This window comes from Myxocyprinus asiaticus, chromosome 39, assembly GCF_019703515.2.
Source record: "Myxocyprinus asiaticus isolate MX2 ecotype Aquarium Trade chromosome 39, UBuf_Myxa_2, whole genome shotgun sequence".
Lineage (NCBI taxonomy): Eukaryota > Metazoa > Chordata > Actinopteri > Cypriniformes > Catostomidae > Myxocyprinus > Myxocyprinus asiaticus.
The window spans coordinates 11,786,317-11,813,381 of record NC_059382.1 but is presented as its reverse complement, the minus strand read 5'-3'; the positions used below and the strand labels follow the sequence as shown (position 1 = coordinate 11,813,381).

The window sequence follows — 27,065 nt, the reverse complement described above, 5'->3', positions numbered from 1 at the left end:
ATAGCACGATAATGGAAAAAGAGTGCAGCGCAGGTGTGAACGCCCCCTTAAAGATTAATTTATTAAAATTGGAGCGTGTACTCTATGAATAAAAAGCGGTCTTTATAATTATGAGGTTTATAAATGCTATGTACTATGTAGGACTCAGACAGAGGCCACGGGTAAAGTCACTTTCGGTCTAACTATCGCTACTCGTAAACTCGTATACTAAAAATCGCAGTCGGATTAGAAATTCTGCGTACTGTGTCTGTCCCACCTACAACAGCGCGACCAAACCAGACTATTCTAGTCACTTTGGAAAAAATTAACCGATCCCGGGTTGTTTGTCTTCCTGCATGGAAACGCACCAGCTCCAGTTACCTTTTATGGATTTAATTTCTGTACATTATGAGTCCTGTCATAATGTCTGGGCCCGGAAAAAACGACGCACACACTATTACAGCTGGTTACGTAAAGGGGTTTATGTGGAAGGTAGGCATACAGATCCACAGCCACTCTAAGAGAAGTGATGTTCGCGGTAAAAAGACGCGTTTGGCTCACTTCAAAGGTGGACTCTGACTTATTGAATGAAGTGAGCAACTATTGATATGTCAGCATTGGTGTTGGCTTATGATTGTGACGCAGCTTAGAAGGCGGGGACATCTGACATCTATCACTGAAGTTGGAATCCTCTTGGGAACACCTGGGGGCCACAGTAGGGCCAGTGTGGGGAAAATAGACGAAAACAAAAAGAAAAAAAATCTAATTGAGTGTAAGAAGACATTTATGATTCAAAGTGTATAAAAGTGCTTAAACAAAGTCACAAAAAATATTGTCTCTAATTAGAAGTGTATACAAATGTGTTCGGTTTAAACTGTGGGCCTATTGCTTTGAAGAATCCAGCTATATTGCTCCTCCTTACTGAAGTTTTGCTCATTCTGTTCAACTGCTCAATCATGTCACTGACTAGGTGTGCCAGTGCATTCCAATTTATATCTGCACAAACATCTCATGAGAACATTTAGAAAACCCAGTGATGCAGTTTTGTCCTCCATTGTGAAATGATCAACACCTGAAGAGATGAAAATTTCTTTGCAATAATTTTTTACCTGGTTTAACTTTTTTCATAGTTGACAAATGTTCCTTTAAATTCTTTTGAAACAAAATGAGAAAAATGTTTTTTATGTTTTAAAGTGTGTAAAAAAATAGTCAAGCGGTTGTAGAGCTTGTGACTGGACCTAAACTCAAAGGCTATGGTTAAATCAAAGCGGGACTGGAAATGTGTGTATTTGTGCATTAGTGTTATTATCATTACTATTGGTCCCTGGCACACATTATAATAATCTCCCTGGTGTGTAAATGTATCAGGAGATTTTATGTGAGATAATTAAATATCAATTTCATAATCACCTTTAGCTCAGCTGAGTATGAACTTTCTGATATAAATATCATAGCCTTTAAATAAGCCTTATACTTATTATTTATGTTTTAATGAGTAATATTACCAATGAAGAATATAAAAAAATACAACACCTGTTGTAATAATTATTATTAAAATATTTTGACATGTCATTTCTAAAAACATTTATGATTGATAATTCTTTGGTGCTCTCAGTGGAGGGTATTTATATCTTTACCTTTTCATGTGCAGTTAAATGATTAAGAACAATATCTATGTAACCCTACAGATTATCTAAATTTTGTAACTGTGACAATTTGATATATTTAATAAGTTATGAAAAACTCTTATTGACCAAACAGATAAATAATTAAGCCAGTACAAGTGAAATATGCTAAAAAACAGTTTTTATTTTATTTTTGCGGCATATAGATATATGGAGTTGTTCGAGACCAATGAGAGACTAACCCAATAAAGCTTATTCTGTCCACTGTGTCAAATGTTTTATACATAAATAATTTTATGGTTTTGGTCTAAACATTTTAAATATTATGGTTTATCATTTTGAGACACCCTAACACCTGGGTATAACAGTCATTTAATAATCAGGAAATAATAAATAGGATCAAGTTATTTGAGCTCTTCCTGTGTATTGTGTCAATCTAAAAAAAAGAAATTCCTTTGGATCAGAAAAAAATCATTTTTCATCCTTAATTATTAATTTATGCTGAATTAAAAATGGTCTATGATTTAGGAACTAAATTTCTGAACTGAATTACAACACCCCCCCCCCCCCCACACACACACACACACTTCATTAAATGTGTCGAGGAACTGTTTTCAGCCAGAATAGAGGTTTTGTCTGTTTATGTAAAATCATTTGAAAAGAATGTCATATAAACCCTTTTGTTTATGCATACATGCACAAATTTTCAAGCAGTATACCTGCTCAACACTGGCATGTCACAAGAGGCTTTGTTAACGACCTCTGTGACCTTACTGAGTTATGAATAGGTCTGTTTTCGAACAACGGCACATTCACAAGGGCATACACTCATCAGCAATAGAGAAGAAGAAAAAAAAACAAGTAGCAAATTAAGACTATGGGGAAATGGCACACATCATTACATTTTTATGGTACAATATCTGTTTTTCTAAAGATAAACAAAAGAGAAAAGAGAAAGATAGGGCAAATGTGAAAGAAATTAAAACAGAGAAAGGATCTTGGCCTTCAAATAAAAAAACAACAAAGGGCACCACAATTTTAATTAAGGAGTATTTAAAATACTACTACTAATAATAGTCCATATATTAATATGATATGCCACTGAGATGTAGACCTGGTGCATGGTGAATTCATCTACAGAATTCCAAATTAACTCCTACACACTTGACTTCTTGCAGTTTGCTTTAAGGCAAAACTCTTCTACTGTTAATGACGTCCTCCAAATAACTTGTCCCTGTCCTATCTAAAAACCACAACTTTTATTCAGTAACCTCTCTTCATTGACTTCAACAATTTCAAAGTGATGTTGCAACATGTCATCATTTTCCACTCTTTGTAAATATGTTGGCCTTGAACAGCAACATTTCAAGAGTAAGCCATGTCATTTGTGACTTTATTTCATTTGTGATTTTTCCTGACACGTTTTTTTTTTTTTTTTTTAAAGAATGCCAAGAAAATTCTCCATAAAATAAAAAACAAAACAAAACCAATTTGTACTATAGGACTATATTTGAAATGATTATTTGAATGCTATGAATTAAAAATGCACATTCAACAATGCAGCAGCATTGTTGGAACGAGACATTGTGCCGATGTAGTGACACTAGGGGTTCGATCTTGAGAGCCCCAATCACCTTTGCTTAAAATAGAAGAGGCCAATGAGAATTGGTGAGTGGAATTTGCATGCCACTCTCTGCACCCGGACATATGGGTATAAAAGGTGAAGGCATGCAACACTCATTCAGATTTATGCTGAGGAGCTGATAGAGAGTCCCGGCCATGTCATCGGCTGGTTCAGTGCCACGGCAGGAGGGACACAACGTCTCGTTCCCTCCATCAGGGAACAGAGATTACATCAGTAACCAAGATGTTCCCTGTCTGTCACACACTCGACATTGTGTCGATGTAGTGACACTAGGGGTTTCTATAGGAAACGCCGCAGGCGCTGAACCGTGTCACGAGGTACAGAAGAGTGGACACAGGCAAGCTGCTGCGTGCCTTGCAGCAAGCGCTCAACCACGTTGTGACCTTCCTGCGAGTTAGGTAAGGCATCTCCCTAGTCCCGTTGGGGGGGGGGGGGGGGGGGCAAGGAGTCACTTACCCAACTAGGCTACCGGCGGTGCCTTTCCTGATTTGCTGTTAAGCAATTTCCTGCCGAGCACTTTCTAGGATAGCGCTGGGAAGTGCTCTTCCCTCTCCAGGAAGAAGAGCACTATGGAGACCACATCCTACCGGAGGGAGGTTAACATGTGGAGAATACCTCACATGGACTTACCAACGGGGAAGTTCACATATGGAATGATATGGATGAGGGTACACAGCCACAGTGGCAGAGAAAGCTCTGGTGAGGGGAAACACAGGGTTCACCTAAGGGGAAACCAAACAGTGGAAACTCATCATATGGGATTACCAAGGGGGAATCACCACACATGGAGCACTGAGCCCGAGCACACGGGCTCACCTGAAAAGGGGCATACCACGAGAACTGGGCCTAGTGTCATTACTCCTCCACCGAGTTCGTCACTGAACAGTGCTTAAGAATTAAAGAGGTGTCTGGGGTTCACCAGATACGGAGAACTGTTGTGGACAAAAAGGTGCACATTATCACATTTGAAAAAAGATGAAAGGCGCAATGCAAGCGGTACACCCAACCGGCCGCCCGGTCTATCTGCTATTACCGCGTAACACTCAGGTTGAAACCGGATCTATGCGTAGGTTATAAAACCTCACAAAGGTATTGGGTGTAGCCCAATACATAGCTCTGCATATGTCTGCTAGAGAGGCCCCCCTTTCCAGTGCCCAGGAGGACGCAACACCCTTGTGGAGTGCGCCCGGACTCCCAAGGGGCACGGCAAGTCCTGAGACTGGTATGCAAGAGAAATGGCATCCACAATCCAATGGGTTAGCCTCTGCTTGGAGACAGCTTTCCCCTTCTGCTGTCCTCCAAAACAGACAAAGAGCTGCTCTGAGCATCTAAGGCTCTGCGTGCGGTCCAGATAGATTCGCAGGGTACGAACTGGACATAGCAATGATAAGGCCGGGTCTTCCTCCTCTGAAGGGAGCACTTGCAGGTTCACCACCTGGTCCCGAAAAGGAGTGGTGGGAACTTTGGGCACGTAACCAGGCCGAGGTCTCAAGATCACGTGAGAATGTGCCGGCCCAAACTCCAGGCATTCGCTGGTAGCGAAGAGCACCTGCAGGTCCCCCACCCTCTTGATGGAAGTGAGCGCCACCAGGAGGGCCGTCTTCAGAGAAAAAGTGCTGAGCTTGGCCTGCTCCAGGGGCTCAAAGGGGGCTCTTTGTAGGGCAGGTAGGACCACAGAGAGATCCCAAGAGGGAATCAGGAGTGGTCTAGGAGGATTCAACCTCCTCGCACCCTTGAGGAACCTGTTGATAAGATCGCGCTGTCGTGAGGGCCTCCCGTCCAGTGTGTTGTGGTAAGCTGCTACGGCAGCCACGTACACTTTCAGGGTAGAGGGAGACCCGACGGTGCATCTCTGTGTGTCTTCCTACAGGAAGAACACCAGTTCATGAAGAGACGCCACTTCAAGGCATACAGCTGCCTCATAGGGGGGAGATTCCAGAGGTCTGCTGCGGGTGCTGGTGTGCACCCTTCCCCTGAGTGAGAAGGTCCTGCCTCAGGGAAATGCACCAGGGAGGTGCTACTACCAGGAGCATCCGATCCGAGAACCAAGTCCAGTTGGGTCAGTACGGAGCAACAAACAGGACTTGCTGCTCGTCCTCCCTGACTTTGCACAGAGTCTGTGCAATGAGGCTCACTGGAGGAGACTATACTTGCACGGCCCCTGAGGCCAACTGTGTGCCAAGACACCCGTGCCGAGGGGAGCCTCAGACAGGGAGTACCAAAGGGGGCAGTGAGAGGAATTTTGGGAGGCAAACAGCGCCCGCTGCATGGTTGAGGACGCCCGGAAGGTGAGTGGCTCACAGTGACTTCAACGTCTGCTGACTCCAGAGGAGGCGGCGGCGGGCGAGTTGTGACATGCAATGTGAGCGTACGCCGCCTTGGCGGTTTATGTATGCTACGGTCGCTGTGTTGTCGGTCCAGACCAACACATGCTTGCCCTGAATCAACAGCCGAAGCCTCCGCAGGGTAAGCAATACCGCCAGCAACTCTAAGCAGTTGATGCTCTGCCAAAGGAGTCGGGGCCCTGTCCAGAGACCTGAGACTTCCTGCTCATTGCAAACGGTGTCCCAGCCTGAGTTCGAGGTGTCTGTCATGACCACAACGTGCCTTGAGACCTGCTTTAGGGGAACACCTGCCCGTAGAAAAGTCATGTCCGACCAAGGGCTGAAAGTCTGACGGCACTGTGGCGTGATGGTCACATGCCGGGTGCCGTGGTGCCGTTCCCACCTCAGGACTCGAGTCTGTAGCCAGTGCTGAAGCAGACTCATATGCATCAACCCGAGAGGGAGAACTGCCACCGAGTATGGCATATGTCCCAGGAGCCTCTGAAATTGTTTCACTGGCACCACTACCTTCTGGCTGAAGGTCTTCAGGCAGGTCAACTCTGACTGAGCACGTTTGGTTGTAAGACATGCCTTGAGAGTGACCGAGTCCAACTCCATACCGAGAAAAGGGATGCTCTGCACAGGGGAGAACTTGCTCTTCTCCCAGTTGACATGAAGCCCGAGTCGGTCGAGGTGCTGAAGCACAAGGTCCCTGTGCGCACACAGTAGATCTCGCGAGTGAGCTAGGATTAGCCAGTCATCGAGATAATTGAGAATGCGAATGCCCTTCTCCCTTAGCGGGGCCAGGGCAGCCTCTGCGACCTTGGTAAAGCCGCGAGGGGACAGGGACTGACCGAAGGGGAGGACCTTGTACTGGTATGCTCATCCCTTGAAGGCAAACCGAAGAAAGGGTCTGTGTCGAGGAAGGATCGATACGTGAAAATATGTGTCCTTCAGGTCGATGGCTGCGAACCAATCCTGTTGTCGTACTGACACCAGGATGCACTTCTGCGCAAACAACAAAGAACGCAGATCCAAGATTGGGCGCGACCCTCCCCCTCTCTTGGGCACGAAAAAATAAGGTCTGTAAAAGCCCTTGTGCAACTCGGATAAGGGAACAGGCTCTATTGCTCCCTTTGCCAGAAGGGTGGCAACATCCGCCCGAAGGACGGAGACACCCTCGCCCTGCACTGTAGTGGAGAGGATGCCACTGAACTTGGGCGGGCGTCTGGTGAACTGGATCGCGTAGACGAGATGAATCGTCTTGATGAGCCACAGCAAGGGGCTGGAGAGTGCTAACCAGGCCTCCAGACTCCGTGCCAGTGGCACCTAGTCATCCCGACTGGACTTACCGTGCCCGGGCAGGGTGGTTCGCGGCAAGGCAGAGCAGGTGCTCCACCTGGAACACAGCCCAGGGGGGACTTTCTCAGCGTCACGCATCTCCACAAGCTTGAGCCACAGGTGCTGCTCTTGGACCACAAGAGTGGACATCGTCCGGCTCAGGGCGTGCGCCGTGACTTTCGTCGCCCGTAAGGCGAGGTCGGTCGCAGTACGCCGTTCCTGCATCATCCCTGGGTCGGTTCTGCCCTCAAGCAGATCTTTCAGTGCCTCAGCCTGGTGGACCTGCAGGATGGCCATGGTGTGCAGGGTGGAAGCAGCTTGACCCTCAGCCTTGTAAGCCTTTGTCATTAATGAGGAAGAGAACTTACAGGCTTTGGAAGGGAGCCTTGGTCGGTCGCATCAGGTGGCTGCGCCCTACTGGCATAAATGCACCACTATGGCACGCTCCAGCCTTGAATGCTCAGGGCAGGGTGGAGGGTTCCTCTTCAGCCTGATATTCGCAGCCGCCCAGGCAAGCACAGCTGCCATCTCAGCATCCGCCTCATCCTGTGCTCTACTGCCCGTGGGAGGGAGCTTAGAAGATTCGTCCGCTTCCGATAGCAGAAACCCACCCTCTGATGCTGCGACCGAAAGCTCATCCTCGTCGCAAGCCGCGAATGACACATAAAATCCGCCCTGATGCGGACCGCCTGTATCGCTCGACAGCTATTCCAGTTAGAATGAGTGTGCTGGGGGATGGGAGGTCCATGGGGTTGAGCCGGCGAAAACGCTCCCATATCCACATCCAGATCGCCCGCAGCGCTTGCTGACCCGGCCGGCTGAGCATCAGCCCAGGACCGAGTGGGTTGGGGAGCAGCCGCGGTGCCTACTTGCTTCATGAAGGAGGAAGTGAGCCGTGACCGCAACATTCTGATGGGCATGTTCTCGCAATGAGAACATAACCCTTCCATGAAAGCTAACTCGGCGTGCTGGCACCCCAAGCACTCGAGACAGATTTCATGGCTGTCCAGAGGTGGATGTTGATAATGGCCACATCCAGTAGTGCAAGCGCGGAAGGACATCTTCAAAAAGATGCCAAGCATTTGCGCGAGCTCTTTTAGAAGGAAATATACTCTTTTGAATATACTCTTTTAGCACCTGCAGTCTCAGCCGCAGAAGAAGCGCCCAGGGGAAGCACAACACTCGACCGCGCGAGGGTGACCACTGATATGCGCCATAAAATCCAGCAGCGTAAGCGAAAGGTGAGAGGACGAACACAATACATGCATTCGGCTCCGAAGAAAAAATCTGAATGAGTGGTGCATGCCTTCTCCTTATATACCCGTATGTCCGGGGGCGGAGAGTGGCATGCAAATTCCACTCGCCAATTCTCATTGGCCTTTTCTATTTTAAGCCAAGGTGATTGGGGCTCTCAAGATCGAACCCCTAGTGTCACTACATCGACACAACATCGAGTGAGTGACAGACAGGGAATTGGCAATACGCAGCTTTATTAATAAGAGAGTTTGTTTTTTGTGAGTTAAAGATGGATTGAAGAGAACAGAAAGGTGAGAGAGGGTAGTCTTCACCCCATTATACACTGCAACGAAATTTATTTTTGATTTGTTTGTTTTTTTTGGCTTGTTTCCAAAAATATTATCTAAAACTCATTAAAAAAATTTACATTTACTTTTAGCAGCTATATTGCAGAATAAAAAAAAATGTTATCTGAGAATGTTGAAATGAATATTAAAAATAAAAATATTTTAAAATACCTAAAAATCCTTTAAAAAAGATGCATTCACCCGAGAAGTAGCATATAAGATGGTGGTGTAGTGGGCTAAAGCACATAACTGGTAATCAGAAGGTTGCTGATTTGATCCCCACAGCCACCACTATTGTGTTCTTGAGCAAGGCACTTAACTCCAGGTTGCTCCAGGGGTAATGTCCCTGTAAGTACACTGTAAGTTGCTTTGGATAAATGTAAATGTAAGATATTTAGACTTGCTTTTAGAGAATTGATCTTGAATTTAAGTATATTTTTTATTTACTGCACTTGCAGAAGTATAACAAATTGAAAAAAATACACTTGTATTTAAGATACATTCTCTTAAAGCAAGTCTAAATATCTTATATGTTGCTTCTCAAGTAAATGTATCTTGTTTTAAGGATTTTTAGGCAATTTTAAATGGAAAACAAGACAAAAACACTTGATAATTTTTTTACTGAATTAAACTTAATAAAATCTATTTTTCCTTTAATTCAGTGAATGCCATTTAGAGGTTAGGCATCTACCTGTGCATCGGACTATGGCTTTATAACCAAATTTAAGGACACCCATGATACTTGGACAGGCACTGCTGCTGTACATCATGTCCAGCAAAGCCATGTTGCAAATGAAGTTGTACATGTGTTGGTGCAAATGCTTATCCTTGGCAATAAACCATATGTTTGCAGTGTTAGCAAGCATCACTAGAAAATACACCACCAGCAAAACAACTCTAATGGCCAGTTTGCGCTCCACCATGTCAAATCACAAAATCACAAATTCAGAAAGATTTTGAAACATTTTGAGATGACATAGTCCTGTGTAGCAAATTAACCTTTAAAATAATAAAATTGACAGCAATAACCAACTAATTAACTAACTAACTAACCAGATGATCAAACAAAAATGAAAAAGTGAACGCACTTTGAATTACATTGATCACATCAAAGTCCTTCAATATCCTCTGCCATTCATATATTTTTTTGTTTTTGTTTTTGTTCACCAAAGTTCTCTCTCTCTCTCTCTCTCTCTCTCTCTCTCTCTCTCTCTTTTTCCAAATACCAAGAGCAGTACTAAAATCAGATGGTGGTTCTTGGTCTGTCATTTGGTCAGCCTCAGAAATGTTGATAAAATTGCATTCTGGCATCTCATCTCATGGTTTTCCAGATGTCAGAATGGAAATGTAAGATCAATGTAAGTCATATATCTGTTATTCATTGGGTTGCTGTGACCCCATAGAAACTGGACTCATATTTGATTGACATTTTCTCCTTTAATAGAAAGAATGAATATTATAAGTGAGTGTTAATGTGTGTGTTGGTGTTGTGAACACAAAGTTCAATCCTGTAATTATGTGCTCTCTCCACAGACAATTCTGAAGTGGTCATTACTTTAGAGGTTCATCCACATAAAGCTTCAATTCATCAAGAGAGAGAAAAAAAACAGACAAATAATATTGTATTTTTGATTTTTCACCAAAAATACCCTCCAAAATATTTTCAGTTCATGAATATATTGCAGAGATGTAAAGGCCCTCAGAAAGAGCATTCGGAATGTGTGTAATTGATCTAAATTATTGGATGTATGGATCATTATGTAGTGGAATTGATTTTTCCAAGTACATTTAGTCGAAAATATGTTTGTAAATGTGTATTTTTGTTTGTTTGATAAAGGTATCTCATGTGGAAAAGTGTTACAACTGTACTCTGTCTACCCTAATTGTCATCCAAGTCTAAATCAACAGAAATTAATTTACAAAATACTGAGAGATAGATGTAAAAAAGTACAGGATGAAATGAAAACATCTGGATGTTCTCAAGATTTCTGTTAATTTTCCACTCATGTAAAAAGAAAGACAAATAGATACTCTCATGTTACATTTTATTAGTTATTGCAAAGAAAAGAAACATGAGAGACACAATTTACAGCAAAGACATCACAACAGAGAGACACCATAAAAAAGAGCTTTATCAGTAGAGGTCGGGAAAACATGATAATGTCATCCTGGATAACATTAGGATATAGTTTTATTTAATTTAGATTGTCAAGGGTTCACTGGTTTTGCACCAAAAAAAAAAAAAAAAAAAAAAATGTCTAATGTTTACCCACTAGACGGCAGTAAAGGACTAGTGAGAGCAGCATTAAGGTGAGATTTTAGGGCAGCATGAAATGTCCAGGTGTGCAGGTTTGAAACCATACTGTTAAGACATTGATTTGCTCGAAAAAGGTAATTGAAACTGCTTTGGAAATATTTAGTCTTTCTCCATTTTGTTTTGTCATGGGGTCTGTAACTAATGATATACAGTATGTGGTACAACTCTGATGCTTAAATTCAGCAAATGCAAACTGCATAGGCCTATCACCCCTGTTGTCTTTTTACAGTTGAAGCAAAGGCCGGTTAACAAACAACTGGACAAAGAGCCATGTTTCATCTGTAGTTATTAACTAAATTCTCTATTGATCTTCTTACATAAAAAATACACTACATTTGGGAATTTATCACATTTATAAACTACAAAGCTAGCATCTTTCAAATGTATTTTAATTAATAATAAAAAAACGAAAACAACATAGCAGTCATTTTGAAATACTCTCTCTGATTGGTGCAGATTTGTTTTTAAGGAATTTTTGAATTAAGTCTTTGATTTCAGCTGTGTTCAAAACATAAATGATAGGATTTAGCATTGGTGGAACAACATATGCCAGAGATGTGCTAATGACTCTTGCATTAGGAGAAAGAGAAAGCATGAGTGCAGCAATGTATGTGCAGATAATTGGAAGAAAAAATATTCCTACTAACAACAGGTGAGAAACACAGGTCTTCAGAGCCTTCAAACGCCCTACCCAAGTTGTAATTCTGCTTAAGGCGAGAAAAATGCCAAGATATGACAGGACAATAATGATCAATGGTGTCACAAGGTATAAAGCTGTGCTGAGTTTTGCCATATGTGAACTCATGCTGTTGTCATTACATGCCAACCTATATACTGGTCCATGGTCACAAAAATAACTCTGTATCACATTGGATTTACAGAATGAAAGTCGGGTGAGCAAAGACACTGTCAAGGCTATCAAAAAAGCATTTAATGTCCAAATTGCTAAAAAAATTAAAGACATACTGGTATTAGTAACAACTGCATGGTATCTTAGTGGCAAGCAAATTGCCATGAAGCGATCATATGCCAGGACAACAAGAGTAAAACATTGCATAGTATTAAAGAGGAACACAAAATACATGTTTGCCAAACAAGAATTGTAGGAGATGTACTGTGACTCAAAAAGAAAAGTCTTCATCATGTTAGGAATCAGTGCATTAGTTTCACCAATATCAGCCAAGGCCAAGTTAAACACACCAATGTACTTTGGACTGTGCAGATTCCGGTCAAGAGCAATGATGAAAAGAACTACAGAGTTCGCAATTACAGCAATAAAATAAGTGAAAAATAAAAACATATAGTAACAACTGCTATATGGTATACCTGAAAGTCCAGTGATGAAAAAGTATTCAGGACGCACAATGGAAATATTTTGAGAAAAATTGGCATTTATGGCACTCATGGTAACTCTGCATTTGGAGTTCTGCCCAAGCTGAAAATGGAAATGAATGGAAAGACTTAAGAAAACTTGGAATTGGAACCACAGTCCTGTATAAATAAATATAAAGATTAAACACCTGAGCAAACAATGACAGTGACTGTTTGACGTCTTGTGAACTGCTTCAGATGATTCACTCTTCCTTATTCTCTCATGCCGCAAGGATCATTGGACGTCTGTGTCATTTGGAATCCAAATATAAATCTTCAGATACATCTCTTGAGAGCATTCAGACAATACAATGATGTAACACTTGTATGTTGTAGCTAGTGCTTTGGCTAGTACAGTGGTTTGGATAGACTTATAGTTTACCGGTCTGCAAACGCTGTTTCTTAAGTATTTCTGACTTCTTTGAGAAGCAGGTATTCATTGCTATGATGACTACAATCTCCACACTTCACATTTGTGTTCCCATTTGTGCAAATCATATTACAGTAATTTGGTGATAAATTTGATGTTAAATCTAATATGTAACACTGGTAACTACAGTGCAACTAATCCAGGCATCAGTTTATATTCTCTTTCACATTTTCATTAATTTAGTAAAAAAACAAAACAAACATAATTTGGATAGGCTATTCTTAACTGGTAACAATTTTAATAATCAATGACCAAAAATAAACACCTAAAATCAACTTTATATTATAAACCTTGGTTATTTTAACTGTTTTATATTTATTTTAACTTTAAATTTACAACAGCTAATCTTACATTGTGATTTTTTTTTTTATCTCAATTTTAGAAAAAAAAGTTGGCTGATTAATGACATCTGTGTTAGAAGCAGAAAACACTACAGCTTATGGCACACATATAAAACTAATGTATCAAATTATGCATTTCTGGGAAAAAAAAAAGCATAATTTTTATCAAAACATTGCATATGATGTAGAGTCTAAATTGAAAGTCTGAGAATTATGGATAATATAATGGTAAGGTGGAAACAGAAACTACGTTTTCGTTTTTATTACTTTGATTCTTAAAATGTAGGTGTTTAAAAAGTATGAAAGATTGGGGTGTTATGAACATTGTAATATGTATATATGTATACATGTTAGTATAAATATATATGTGTCATGTATATAAATAAAATAAATAAAAAAGTTGGCTGATTAATGACACATCTGTGTTAGAAGCAGAAAACACTACAACATGTGGAACACATATAAAACTAATGTATCAAATTATGCATTTCTGAATTTCTTTTTTTTTTTTTTTTTTTTTATCAAAATATTGCATATGATGTACAGTCTAAATTGAAAGTCTGAGAATTATGGGAAAATAATGGTGAGGTGGAAACTGAAACTACTACGTTTTTATTACTTTGATTCTAAAAATGTAGTGTTTAAAAAGTATGAAAATTTTATTATGTATATATGTATACATGTTTGTATAAATATATATGTATATGTATAAATATAAATATATGTATATATGTATAAAAACAGTGAATTTTGTTAAGTTTGATTCAAATTAATATATTATTTATTAGAGTGAAGTTACATTTATACATTTTAATTAGCCATCTTTTTATTGTTATTGTGTCTTTTATATTTTATTTGTTTTCTTCATATGAGTTGTGAATTTGACTGTAAATGGAAATATGTAAATAGAGAATATAAAATAAGAGAGGTAAAAAGGGTAGGCATAATAAGCTTTGACCTAAGCATATTCCTTTATTTAGTCTCACATCAACTGACACTTTGTCATTCTAATCTTAGAGGTAATGTAAATGAACAACAGAATTTGTATTTTTAATTCAATTTCCAAAACCTAAGACAAGTTCTAGAATAATAATATGAGTTGACTTCTTATGTTTGTAGGACTTCAATTATCACTGGATGAAATGGACAGATGAAATGAAAACTCCAATGGGATGTTCTGCACATGTTAAAATTGATTACATTTACAATGCCAAGCGTTTTTCATGTGTTTTAACACAAAATCAAACAACATTCTCTTTTTTCATTTTATCCACTACACGGCAGTGAAGAACTAGAGTGAACAGAATATGAGCAATAAGAAAATTAGGGTAACATATCATAGGCCAATTAACAATTAAACAGATATACAGACATTGTGGTCAGTGTGCAATACTCATGGAGTTAATTAACAGAGGTTCGGGAGGAGCATGTTATATTTAATCTGACAAATCACAGCCAACGAGCAGGAGTATATAAGCCGCTGCTTACCTGCTTCCTGTGACAACTCTTCTGACATCCCACCTCCACCCCATCTCCACTTATTCTCTAGATTCATTATCTAAATAAGTAAAGTCCGGGGGGCCCTCCGAGCCCTCCAGTATACGGACAGCAAGCCAAATATGTTTACTGCTTTAATACAAGATTACATTAACCTACGAACTACTGAATGTCTAATTGGGGCAGATCTGTTTTTAATGACTTTCTGAACCAAGTCTTAGATTTCAACTGTGTTTAAAACATAAATTATGGGATTTAATGTTGGTGGTACAACATATGCCAGAGATGTGCTGATGATTCTTGGATTGGGAGAGAGAGCAAACATGATTGCAGCAATATATATGCAGATTATGGGGAGGAAAAATTCTCTGACTAACAACAGGTGAGAAACACTAGCCTTCAGGGCATTGATTCACCCTTCCCAAGTTGTAATTCTGCTTAAGGCTAGAAGAATGCAAAGATATGACAGGACTATAATGGCCAATGGCGCTACAAGGTATAATGCTGTCATGGTCCGGTCACCTTGTCAGGTTGGGGTTCTGCCTGACGGGACCGTGGCAGTATCGGTAAAACAGTGTTTTGTGTACCCCCTTTGTGTGAGCACAGGGGTCCGGTGGTGGGTTACCGTAGTGCGCAAGTTGCCGCCATGCGCCCTCCGGTGATGTCAAGGTCCTGGCACTTTGCCAGGTTGTGTGTTTTGTTCTGACGAGGACCATGGCATCATCGTTCCCTGTCTGTTTTTGTCAAAGCATGTTTATGTTTTGCCCTTATCTGTTTCAGATGCCGCTGGCATGCCGAATCAGTGTTTCCATGGGAACCTTGATTGTTTCCATGGGAACGCTGATCATTACAACCTTCAGCTGCGAGCGGCACCTGTCCCTTGTTTGTTTCCCCGCTTATTTAAATCCCCTTGTGTGTCATGTCCGATGTCGGATCATTGTTATTGTTATTGTGATTGTCAATGTGTATGTTTTGTGCTATGTTGTTTCTGAAGTGTGGTTACCTTCTTCTTTGCCTTTGATCGTCGCTCAGTTCCTGTGGAGGAGGATTCCTCTGTCTCTGCCTGCGTGTTGGGGGGAGAAACATTTCCTGGGTTTGCTTAGTTTGATAGGAGAATTTGTGTTGATTAATAAATCCAATTGAACTGTTACCTCTGCTCTTGGGTCCTGTCTCTCTTGCACTCTGACAGAATAATCAGACCACACGTGGACCCAGCGGAGGAGTCATCTCTTCACTCCATCCGCTCACAGCAAGAAGCCCTGCTGAGGCAACACCAAGAACAGATTTCCGCTTCGAGCCGCGTTTTGGAGAGGATGGCATCGCAGTTAGCAGAACTCACCACGGCAGTTTAACAGCTCCGCCCATCTTCTGATACCAGCTCGCCTCAGGACACACCCCCATTGGCTTCTTTGGCTCCCCATGCCCCTTGGCACCCAGAGGTGTGCATCCTCCTTCCAGCTCCATTCTCAGGTGAGGGATCCTGTAGCGCCTTTTTGTCCCAGTGTGTGCTGTCCTTCACTTCACATACCTCTGCTTTCCCGACGGAGAGTATGAAGGTGGCTTACACCATACTGTGCCTCAACGGAAAGGCTACTGAGTGGGGAATCACCATGTGGGACAACAAATGCCCTTGTTGCGCCTCGTCCCTGGATTTCGGTGTGGAGAGTGTTCGACCCAGTCGCACTGCAGTGTGATGAACCAATCACCACCTGGGGGTGGAGGAGGAGCCAGACGCATGTTCCTCTGCCACTGCCAGTTTAAAAAGCCACGGAGGCTGTTTTCCTGCTGCTGTCAGTGCCCACGGTCACTGTGTCGGTTTACCTACCAATGTCCATGGCCACGAGGGCCGTTTCCCCACCACTGCCTGTGTCCATGGCCATGAGGGCCGTTCCCCTGCAGCTGTCTGCACCCACAGTCACTGAGTTCCCCTGCCACTGCCTGTGTCCACGGACACGAGGGCCATTTCTCTGCTGCAGCCAGCACCCAAGCCTGCAACAGCTAACAAGTCATCCCATACGCCTGCCACGTCCAACGAGCCCGTGCCTGCCACAACCAACGAGCCAGCACCCATGCCTGCCCTGGCCAACGAGCCCATGCCCACACCTGCCATGGCCAACGAGCCAGCACCCATGCCTGCCACGGTCAATGAGCCAGTGCCCAAAGCCTCAGCCGTCCCAGTGCCAGCATCTTCGGTCATGACAGCCACTCCCACTGCAGTTCTCCCGACTCTCTGGAAGAGATGGAGGAGAAGGGCTCCTGTTCCTCAGTTGCTGCCAGCGCCCCCAGCCACGGAGGCTATTCCCCAGTCACTGCCAGCGCTTCTGGCAATGAAGGCTGTTCCCCAGTCACTCCCAGCCATGGAGGCTGTTCCCCAGGTGCTGCCAGCACTCCCGGCCGCGGAGACTGTTCCCCAGGCACTGCCAGCTCTCCCGGCCATGGAGGCCATTCCCTTGTCATTGCCAGCACTCCCAGCCACTGCGACTGTTCCCCTGCCACTGCCAGTGACCACGAAAGTCATTCCCCTGTCCCTACCTGTGTTCACAGCCACAAAGGCTGTTCCCCTGTCACTTCCAGTGCCCATGACCACAGAGGTCATTCCTCTTTCCCTGCCTGTGTTCACTGCCATGAAGGCTGCTCCCCTGCCAGTGCCCACGACCAAGGAGGTCGTTCCCCCATCCCTGCCCGTGCTCACAGCCACGGAGGCTCCCCTGTCACTGCCTATGCTCTCATCCATGGAGGCTGTTCCCCAGTCACTGCCTGTCCTTACAGCCACAGAAGCTGTTCCCCAGTCACTGCCTGTGCTCACAGCCATGAAGGCTGTTCCCCATCACTGTCAGTGCTTACAGCCACAGAAGCTGTTCCCCTGTCACTGCCAGTTCTGTCACGGAGGCTGTTTCCCAGTTGCAGCTGCCAGTGCTCGTGGCCACGGAGGCCATTCCCCTGCCACTATCAGCGTCCATGTCTGAGTTGTCCATGGCTCTGCCCATTGAGGCTCCCCTCCGAACCCTGTCCAGCAGTTGCTGTACTGTACTGTTATTTCCTTCTTCCTAATATATTAACAATTTCTTCATGTGCAAATAAATTACTAAAATTTGATGACTAAACAGAATAAAATACAATATTTTTTTTAGATTCTTTTTTTACAAAGTTAAAGTTTAGTGTGAAATTGAGTAAATATAATGCTAAAGAGTTTATACATTTTTAGCAGTTTTATGTTTATGTTATTTACTATATTAAATTGTGTGATATATCGGCAATGTATCGGCCTATCAGCCACCCTGCTCTCTGGATAACAGCATCGGCCATTAACAAAACCCATATCGGTCGATCACTTCATTGTAACTTTGAGTTTGGTGTTCTGTCCAAGCGAAAATAAAAATTCACAGAAAGAAAAGCTAAATGTTTTTAAAAATCGAGGGAATTTAAAAATAAATTGTAATTTCATAATATTTGAACCACAGACCCTTATACAGTATGTGAACATAAAGCTTAAGCACCTGAGCAAACAATGATTTGTGAGCTGCTTTGAATTATTCAGCTGAAAATACAATGCTCTTCCTTATTTCCTCATGCTGCAATGAACATTGGACATCTATGTCATTTGGAATCCAAATCTTCTGAAACATCTCTTGAGAGCATTAAAACAATACAATGATATAACACTTGCATGCTGTACTGTAGTAAATGCTTTGGTCACTAGTCTACATTTAGATGGACGTTTAATTAACGGTCTGCAAATGCTGTGTCTCCCCATTTCTGAAGTAGTTTTCTGACCTCTTTGAGTAACTTGTTGAAGTCCCAATGATAAGGAAGGAAGTGGGAAGTGGGGTGGCAGTCCAGGTAAGTCAAGATTTAATGCTTTTTCAGTCTAACAAACATAGTCTTTGGCATTTCAGCTTCACAAGAGAGCACTGGCTTTTCAGCTTCACGACAGAATATACACTTTAGCTTCACAACTTCAGGTCTCTTTGTCCCTGATCCTCTCTGTTTCTCCGGCATTCTCGGCAGACTTTTCAAGCCCATCTCCATCATCACTGTAATAAGACAGAGGTGTTTATTGTTAACAATCACCAGGTGATGGTCCTTACCGCTTCCTCTCTTCCCCAGTGACAGACACATTACCACGTCCTGCTCCACACATTTATTTATTGTTATGATTGTTGCTGCAATCTCCACACTTCACTTTCGTATTCCCATTTGTGCACATCATACAGGAATTCAAGGATAAATATAAAGTTAAACTAATGCAAGCAGTTTATACTCTTTATATTAACAGAGAGCACTGAATTAATTTAGTCAAAAATCATAATATCAAAATCAAGCATGTAATATGTTGCTGCACAAATAGACTTAAACAATACCCAACAAAGCAGGGAAGCTGCACAAAAAGCAGAACACAAATACAAAACACAACCCCCTATCAAGCTGATCTATTGCCAAGACTTATGTACTGCTGCTACTCTGAAGATCCATATGCACAGAATGTGAGCTAGCTAGGTGTGCCTTGGCCACAGGCCAAATGGTGTAACGCTAATGAACTGACTATATACTGTATGTGTGCCTCGGCCTGCTTAGCCAAATAGCTTAAATGGCTAGTGACCTAACTCATAATGTGTACCTAAGCCTGGAAAGCCCAGAGGTTTTTAACTGGTGACTTAGACTAGCTATGTGTGGATTTATATAATCTAATGACCTAGGATAGCGATGTGTGCCAACCAGATTTGGTAAGGCTTACCTTGTTAAAGACATGCTTCTAAGTGTCATGGCCAAAAGCAGACCTTACCGTAAAAGCTGAGAGAAGAAAAGCCCCAGCAAACCACCTGAGCAAATAGCATTTTCAGAGAATATCACTCACAGCTCGCTGCAAAGAAACCAGCTTATGACAACACTGAGCCATTTGAATGTTAGACAAAGAGAGAGACTCAGTTTTATTGGCTACCCAATTACAAGTCAGAGGACCAATCAGCATACACTATGCAAGCCGATTGGCTTAAAATGTCACATGTGAGCGAGCCGATTGGCTAACAGATAACAAGCTCAAGAACCTATCAGCTTGCGCCACATAGAGTTGCATGGCTGAACTTTAGTCATTTATATAAAAAATAAATGTAATTGAAATATATAATATTTTAAATATTTTAACTTTATCATTTATGTTAATACTTTAAATTATGACACTGAAATTATGTTTTAAATTATGTTTTACACTGTACTTCTTAATTCTTCATTACAGATATAAAAGTTATACAGGTTGTCTGTTAACAGGCACATATCTGTGTCTGAAGCAGCATGCACTTTATGACACTTGCAGTAAATGGCAAAACTTATTTATTTTCAAGTTCTACATTTATGAGAAGGATATTGTACATATTGTTTTTATTTTTATACATGGATCATTTAGTGTTTTTCACAAAGACCTTTGTGAGGCCTAATACATTTAAACCCTTAGAAGTCTCTCAATGTCAAATCTGATATGACGTCATGTGCAATGTTAATCACATGTAATATTGCACATGACGTACAGTCTAAATTAAGTCACCAACACAAAAATTTTTGAGAACTATGTAGGAAATAAAATGAAGTGAAAATGTAAACTACTTTTTCAATTTTTATCACATTGTGTCTTTTGTGCCAATTAAGTTATACACATGTAACTTTCAATTATACAATATTTCAGAGGATTCATTTTGTAAATTTTATAACAGATTAATAAAGTCAAGATATTGACTTCATTAACTGTCTATTAATAAAGCAACAAATTATTTTATTTTGTATCATTTCAATTTATTTTGTGGAACTGACACTTTGTCATTCTAAATTTAAAATAAAATAAATAAACAATATATTTTCAAGACAAGTTCTAGAGATAATAATCTAAGAAGAGTTTTATAATTGTAAACCTTCCTTGTCAATAATCACAATCATCTTAGGTCTAAAACAATAGAAGTCAAAGAGGGCATTTCTGAAACATATGAGAGATGGGAGATCATTGCTAACAGCTCAAAGGAAGATGTATTTAGTGTTACATGCACTTTCATAAATAAAGCTACTTAAAAATTATGTGGTACAGAATGAAATGAAAACACCACAGATTATGCTTATTGCATAAAAATATCTGCTTATTTTGCACTCATGTCAACAGATCTTTCTATTTGAGATGAATACAGTATGTTTGCATCCAATTGGGTGTGTGAAAAACATGCTCATGCTAAAACAGAATCTTTGATAACAATTTTGGAATGCATTAGAAATGTATTTGGAAATTAAATTTAATTTACAATGCCAATTGTTTTATCACATGGTTTTACACAAAATCAAACAACATCCACTTACTTTAATTTACTCACTTGATGGAAGTGAAGGACTAGAGTGAACAGCATTTGTGCATCTAAATCTATATGGTAACAAAACATATGGGGTTTAAAACCCATCACTGTGACTTTGATTTGCTCACAAAAAAGTAAAACAAACTCTTTTGGAAATAATCTGCTCTTGTTACTTTGTTTTGTAAGACAATCAATAACTAAGGATACATGTAGAACAATTCAGACACTAGTTAATAGAAAATGTATTTTACCTGTGTCCTCTTCTTTTATTTAAAATAAAGGCAAATTAACAGAGTACCTACATGCACCATGCTACAGCTAAGTCTCTTCCTATTTTCAATGATACATTAAAATAAATCATGGATTCAGTCCCATTTAAAAATTTGTTTATTCAATTTACTTACTACAAAGTATAGCTGGATCCTTCACATAGGTAATATAATTCATAACAATAAAATAAACAGATACTGTGGTCAGTGTGAAATACTCTACCCAAGTGGTGCAGATCTGTTTTTAAGGAACTTTTGAATCAAGTCTTTGATTTCAGCTGTATTTAAAACATAAATTATGGGATTCAGTGTGGGTGGAACAACAAATGCTAGAGATGTGCTGATGATTCTTGCATTGAGAGAGAGAGCAAACATGATTTCAGCAATATATGGGCAGATTATGGGGAGAAAAAATACTCCAACTAACAACAGGTGAGAAACACAGGTCTTCAGGGCCTTGATACGCCCTTCCCAAGTTGTAATTCTGCTTAGGGCAAGCAAAATACCTACATATGACAAGACTATAATGGACAATGGTGCTACAAGGTATAAAGCTGTGTTGAGACTTGCCATGAAAATGTTACTGCTATTGTCATTACACGCCAACCTATATACTGGTCCATGGTCACAAAAATAGCTCTGTATCACATTGGATTTACAGAATGAAATCCGGGTGAGCAAAGACACTGTCAAGGCTATCAGAAAAGCATTACATGCCCATATTGCTGAAAAAATTAAAGACATACTGGTATTGGTAACAATGGCATGGTATCTTAGTGGCAAGCAAATTGCGATGAAGCGATCAAATGCAAGGACAACAAGAGTAAAACTTTGCATAGAACCAAAGAGGAACACAAAATACATGTTTACCAAACAACCATTGTAGGAGATGTACTGTGACTCAAAAAGAAAAGTCTTCATCATGTTAGGAATCAGGGAATTAGTTTCACCAATGTCAGCCAAGGCCAAGTTAAACACACCAATGTACTTTGGACTGTGTAGACTCCGGTCAAGAGCTATAATGAAAAGAACTACAGAGTTCCCAATTACAGCAATAAAATAGGTGAAAAATAAAAATATGTAATAATAACTGCTGTATGGTATACCTGAAAGTCCAGTGATGAAAAAGTATTCCGGATGCACGATGGAGATATTCTGAGAAAAACTGACATTCAGGGCAATCATGGCAACTTTGCGTTTGGTGTCCTGCCCAAGCTGTGAATGCAAATGAACAAAAAGACATAAGCAAAACATGGAATTTCCAAATTGTAATTTCTTGGTTACAATAACTATTTTCAAACCCTGGAAATATACCTTTATGTAAATTTACAGAGACAACTGCATGATATTTGAATCACAGACCTGTTAAAAATAATCGTGAAGATTAAACACTTGAGCAAACAATGACAGTTTGACGACTTGTGAGCTGCTTTGAATTACTCAGCTGTAAATACAATGTTCTTCCTTCTGTCATTCCAACAAGATCAATGGATATTTGTGACACTGAATCCAAATATATATATCTTCTGATACATCTCTAGAGAGCATTCACTCAGCAAGATGTCATACTTGCATGTTGTAGTAAATGTTTTGGCCACTACATTCGACTGGATGAATAATTTATTTACAGGTCTGCAAATATCTGCAGTATAGTTTTTAAGTTGTACCCCCCCCCCCCACCCCCACCCCCCCCAAAATAAAATAAAAAATAAAATACAAAATAAAATCTGATAGTATCTGATCATAAATCTGATTGTAAACAATGGCTTGCAAATCATTAAAATGTATTAATATGATTTATTAATCATCCCTTTGTCTCAGATATAAGCTGAAAACAAAAATATGTGTTTAAGTTGCACATAATAGATTTAGGAGTGATCCCAGGTTCCCTATCTGTCACTCACTCGACGTTGGTGTCGATGTAGTGACACTAGGGGTCACTCTTGGGAGCCCGAGACACCTCTGGTCTTTGATAAAAGACCAATGAAAATTGGCGAGTGGTATTTGCATGCCACTCCCCCGGACATACGGGTATAAAAGGAGCTGGTATGCAACCACTCATTCAGATTTTCTCTTTGGAGCCGAACAGTCATGCTCATTGAGCTGAATAGCACTGTTCATTCACCTCTGCTGGATTTGACGGCGCATTTCAGCGGCTTCTCCCTCCTCTGCACTGATGCACTGCAGAGAACGCCCCTGGGCGCTTCGACAAAAAAACTAGAGAGTATATCTTCTGAAAGAGCGTTTTTCCCCTCTAAAAGAGTATATTTCTCTAAAAGAGCGCACACACGGAACGTCTTTTTAAAGACGCGTCTCTCTAAAGATGCCTTTCCGATCATTATTCCTGGTTGCGGTCTTTTTCTCTCAACTTCGGATGGTCATGATCGCTGTCTTTCGTGTCTGGGTGCGACCCACATGGAGGCAGCGTTTATGAATGGTTCATGTTCTCACTGCGAGAACATGACCATGGCAACATTGCGGTCGCGGCTTGCTTTCGTAAGAAAGCAAGCCACCCCAGCGGCTCCCCGCCTCGGTCCTCCTACCTACGGGTATGAGGTCAGCATGGCTAGCACTGGGGCGATTTGGGGACCTCAATGGGATCGCCTCCGCCGGGTATCCCCCAGCGGACCTCCCATTCCCCAGCACGCTCGTCTGCCCCAATCGGGCTTCCGGATGAGTTCGCCGGCTCGTCGCAAGGTGAGTCTGGCTTCTTGTTCAGGACCCGCGAAGATGATGAGCTCTCGAGCGCAGCATCGGAGAGCGGGCTTGTCCAGTCGGACGCAGAAGCCTCAGCTGGGCTTCCCCCTTTGGGGACGGTCACCCAGTTACAGGCCGATGCCGAAATGACAGACATGCTTTCCCGGGCAGCCTCGAGCGTCGGGCTAGAGTGGAACACTCTGCTCTCCCCTGAACCCTCGCGGCTTGATGATTGGTTTCTGGGCTCGCGGCACCGCTCAAAACAGCCGTGCCCCGCTCCAGTGCCATTCTTCCCGGAGGTGCATGAGGAGCTGACGAAGTCGTGGGAGGCACCTTTTACTGCCCGACCCCGACTCCGCAGTTCCCCCGCTCTCACTACCCTTGATGGCGGGGCGGCCAGGGGCTATACGGCGATTCCCCCGGTGGATAAGTTGCTCGCGGTGCACTTATGCCCGCAGAGCGCCGCCACCTGGTGTGGATGCCCTAAGCTCCCGTCCAAGCCCTGTAGGCTCACGCCTGACGGCTAAGGCCTACAGTGCTGCTGGACAAGCCGCCTTAGCTCTCCTGCAGGTCCACCAAGCCAAGGTGCTGAAAGAACTGCATGAGGGTAGTTCCGCCCCAGATTTGATGCAGGAACTGCGCTCGGTGACCGACCTTGCCCTCCGGGCGACAAAGGTCACGGAGCGGTCTCTCGGGCGGACGATGGCCACATTAGTGGTCCAGGAGCGCCACCTGTGGCTCAACCTGGTTGAGATGGGTGAGGCCGACAAGACATGTTTCCTTGCTGCACCCATTTCCCAGGCGGGCCTATTCGGCGACACCGTTGAGGACTTTGCCCAGCAGTTCTCGACAGTAAAGCAGCAGACGGAAGCAATCCGGCACATCCTGCCCCGGCACGGCTCAAGATCCCGCACCCCGTCTGCTCATCGCCAAGGGCGTCCCCCTGTGGTGACTGCACCGGCTCCGCCGCAGCCCGCCCCTCCGGCCCGGCCCCGGCGTGGAGCCCACCGCAGGAAGCCGACGCCACCCGTCTCACAGCCGGCGCCGAAGAACCCATGGAGGTCCTCGAAGCGCACCTGAGACGGGCAACCCAGGGACGAGGGAACCCACTCACGTGCGTTGCGGCCAATCTTGGACCTGCGAGTACTGAACCGGGCTTTACACAGACTCCCGTTCAAGATGCTGATGCAAAGACGCATTCTAGCGAGCGTCCGGCATCAAGATTGGTTCACGGCGGTAGACCTGAAGGATGCGTACATTCACATCTCGATCCTTCCTCGACACAGACCCTTCCTGCGGTTCGCGTTCGAGGGTCAGGCATATCAGTACAAAGAACCTCCCTTTCGGCCTGTCCCTGTCTCCTCATGTCTTTACGAAGATCGCAGAGGCTGCCCTTGCCCTGTTAAGGGAGGTGGGCATTTGCATTCTCAACTATCTCAACGACTGGCTAATCTTAGCTCACTCTCGAGACGTGTTATGCGCACACAGGGACCTGGTGCTCTTACACCTCAGCCGACTAGGGCTTCGGGTCAACTGGGAAAAGAGCAATCTCCTCCCGGTTCAGAGCATCTCTTTTCTCGGTTTGGAGTTGGACTCAGTCTCCTTGATGGCGCGCCTTACGAACGAGCGCGCCAGTCGGTGCTGGCCTGTTTGAAGGCGTTCAAACAGAAAACAGCGGTTCCACTGAAACTTTTTCAGAGGCTCCTGAGGCATATGGCATCCTCGGTGGTGGCCACCCCGCTCTGGTTGATGCATATGAGGCCGCTTCAGCACTGGCTCCAGACTCAAGTCCCGAGATGGGCATGGCGCCATGGGACACACCACGTGGCCATTATGTCGGTCTGTCACCATCTTTTCAGCGCTTGGACCAACCTCTCGTTTCTACTAGCAGGTGTTCCCCTAGAACTGGTCTCCAGACGCGTCGTGGTCACGACAGACGCCTCCAATATGGGCTGGGGCACTGTTTGCAATGGGCACGCAGCCACCGGCCTCTGGACGGGTCCGTGATTGCGTTGGCACATCAACTGCCTCGAGTTACTGGCAATTCTGCTCGCCCTGCGGAGGTTCCGGCCATTGATCCAGGGCAAGCATGTGCTAGTTCGGATGGACAGCAAGGCAGCGGTAGCATATGTCAACCACCAAGGCGTGGTTCTCGGACCTCACACTCCTCGTGACAGCTCCCCCCTGGCAAATTCCCCTGAGGATGGACCTTCTTTCTCAGGGACGGGGCACCCTCTGGCACCCGCACCCAGACCTCTGGAATCTCCATGTCTGGTCCCTGGACAGGAAGCGGAAGACCTAAGTGGCCTACCACCCGCGGTGGTAGACACGATCACTCAGGCTAGGGCCCCCTCTACGAGGCGCCTGTATGCCTTTAAGTGGCGTCTATTCGCTAAGTGGTGTTCTTCTCGACACGAAGACCCCTAGAGATGCGCAGTCGGATCAGTGCTTTCCTTCCTGCAGGAAAGGCTGGAAGGGAGGCTGTCCCCTTCCACCTTGAAGGTGTATGTTGCTGCCATAGTAGCTCACCATGACGCAGTTGATGGTAAGTCCTTAAGGAAGCACGACCTGATCATCAGGTTCCTAAGAGGCGCCAGGAGGCTGAATCCCTCCAGACCGCCCCTCGTTCCCTCATAGGATCTCTCCGTAGTTCTTCAGGGTCTACAGAGAGCCCCCTTTGAGCCTTTGCAGTCAGCCGAGCTTAAGGCACTCTCCTTGAAGACTGCCCTCCTGACTGCGCTCGCTTCCATCAAGAGTGTAGGTGACATGCAAGCGTTCTCTGTCAGCAAAACGTGCCTGGAGTTCGGTCCGGGCTATTCTCACATGATCCTGAGACCCCGACCGGGCTATGTGCCCAAGGTTCCCACCACTCCTTTTAGGGACCAGGTGGTGAACCTGCAAGCGCTGCCCCAGGAGGAGGCAGACCCAGCCCTGTCGTTGCTGTGTCCGGTGCGTGCTTTACGCATCTATTTGGAGTCTCTGAGCAGCTCTTTGTCTGCTTTGGTGCACAGCGGAAAGGAAGCGCTGTCTCCAAGCAGAGGATCACCCTCTGGCTTGTTGACGCCATAACCATGGCATATCTCACCCAAAAAATGCCGCCCCCGGTAGGGCTACGAGCCCATTCTACCCGTGGTGTAGCGGCTTCTTGGGCCCTGGCCAGGGGTGCCTCTCTTACAGACATTTGCAGAGCAGCAGGCTGGGCAACACCCAACACCTTTGCAAGGTTCTACAACCTCCGGGTGGAACCGGTTTCGTCCCAGGTAGTTGCACGCAACACAAGCGGATAAGCCTGGGATAGCCGGCTGATAGCGCCTTCCATC

At 43.5% G+C, this 27,065-nt stretch overlaps 2 protein-coding genes across 2 annotated transcripts; both read right to left on the bottom strand.

The window, feature by feature from the left end:
• Positions 1–11,238: 11,238 nt before the first annotated feature.
• Positions 11,239–12,261, bottom strand: LOC127429713 (olfactory receptor 1F1-like). Its single transcript, XM_051678820.1, has one exon. The coding sequence runs from the start codon at positions 12,217–12,219 to the stop codon at positions 11,239–11,241; it is 981 nt and encodes a 326-aa protein (XP_051534780.1). The 5' UTR covers positions 12,220–12,261.
• A 9,006-nt stretch (positions 12,262–21,267) lies between these two features.
• LOC127429715 (olfactory receptor 52E8-like) lies at positions 21,268–22,245 on the bottom strand. The gene has a single exon (XM_051678821.1). It carries the CDS (start codon positions 22,231–22,233, stop codon positions 21,268–21,270), a length of 966 nt encoding a protein of 321 aa, XP_051534781.1. The 5' UTR covers positions 22,234–22,245.
• Positions 22,246–27,065: the final 4,820 nt, after the last annotated feature.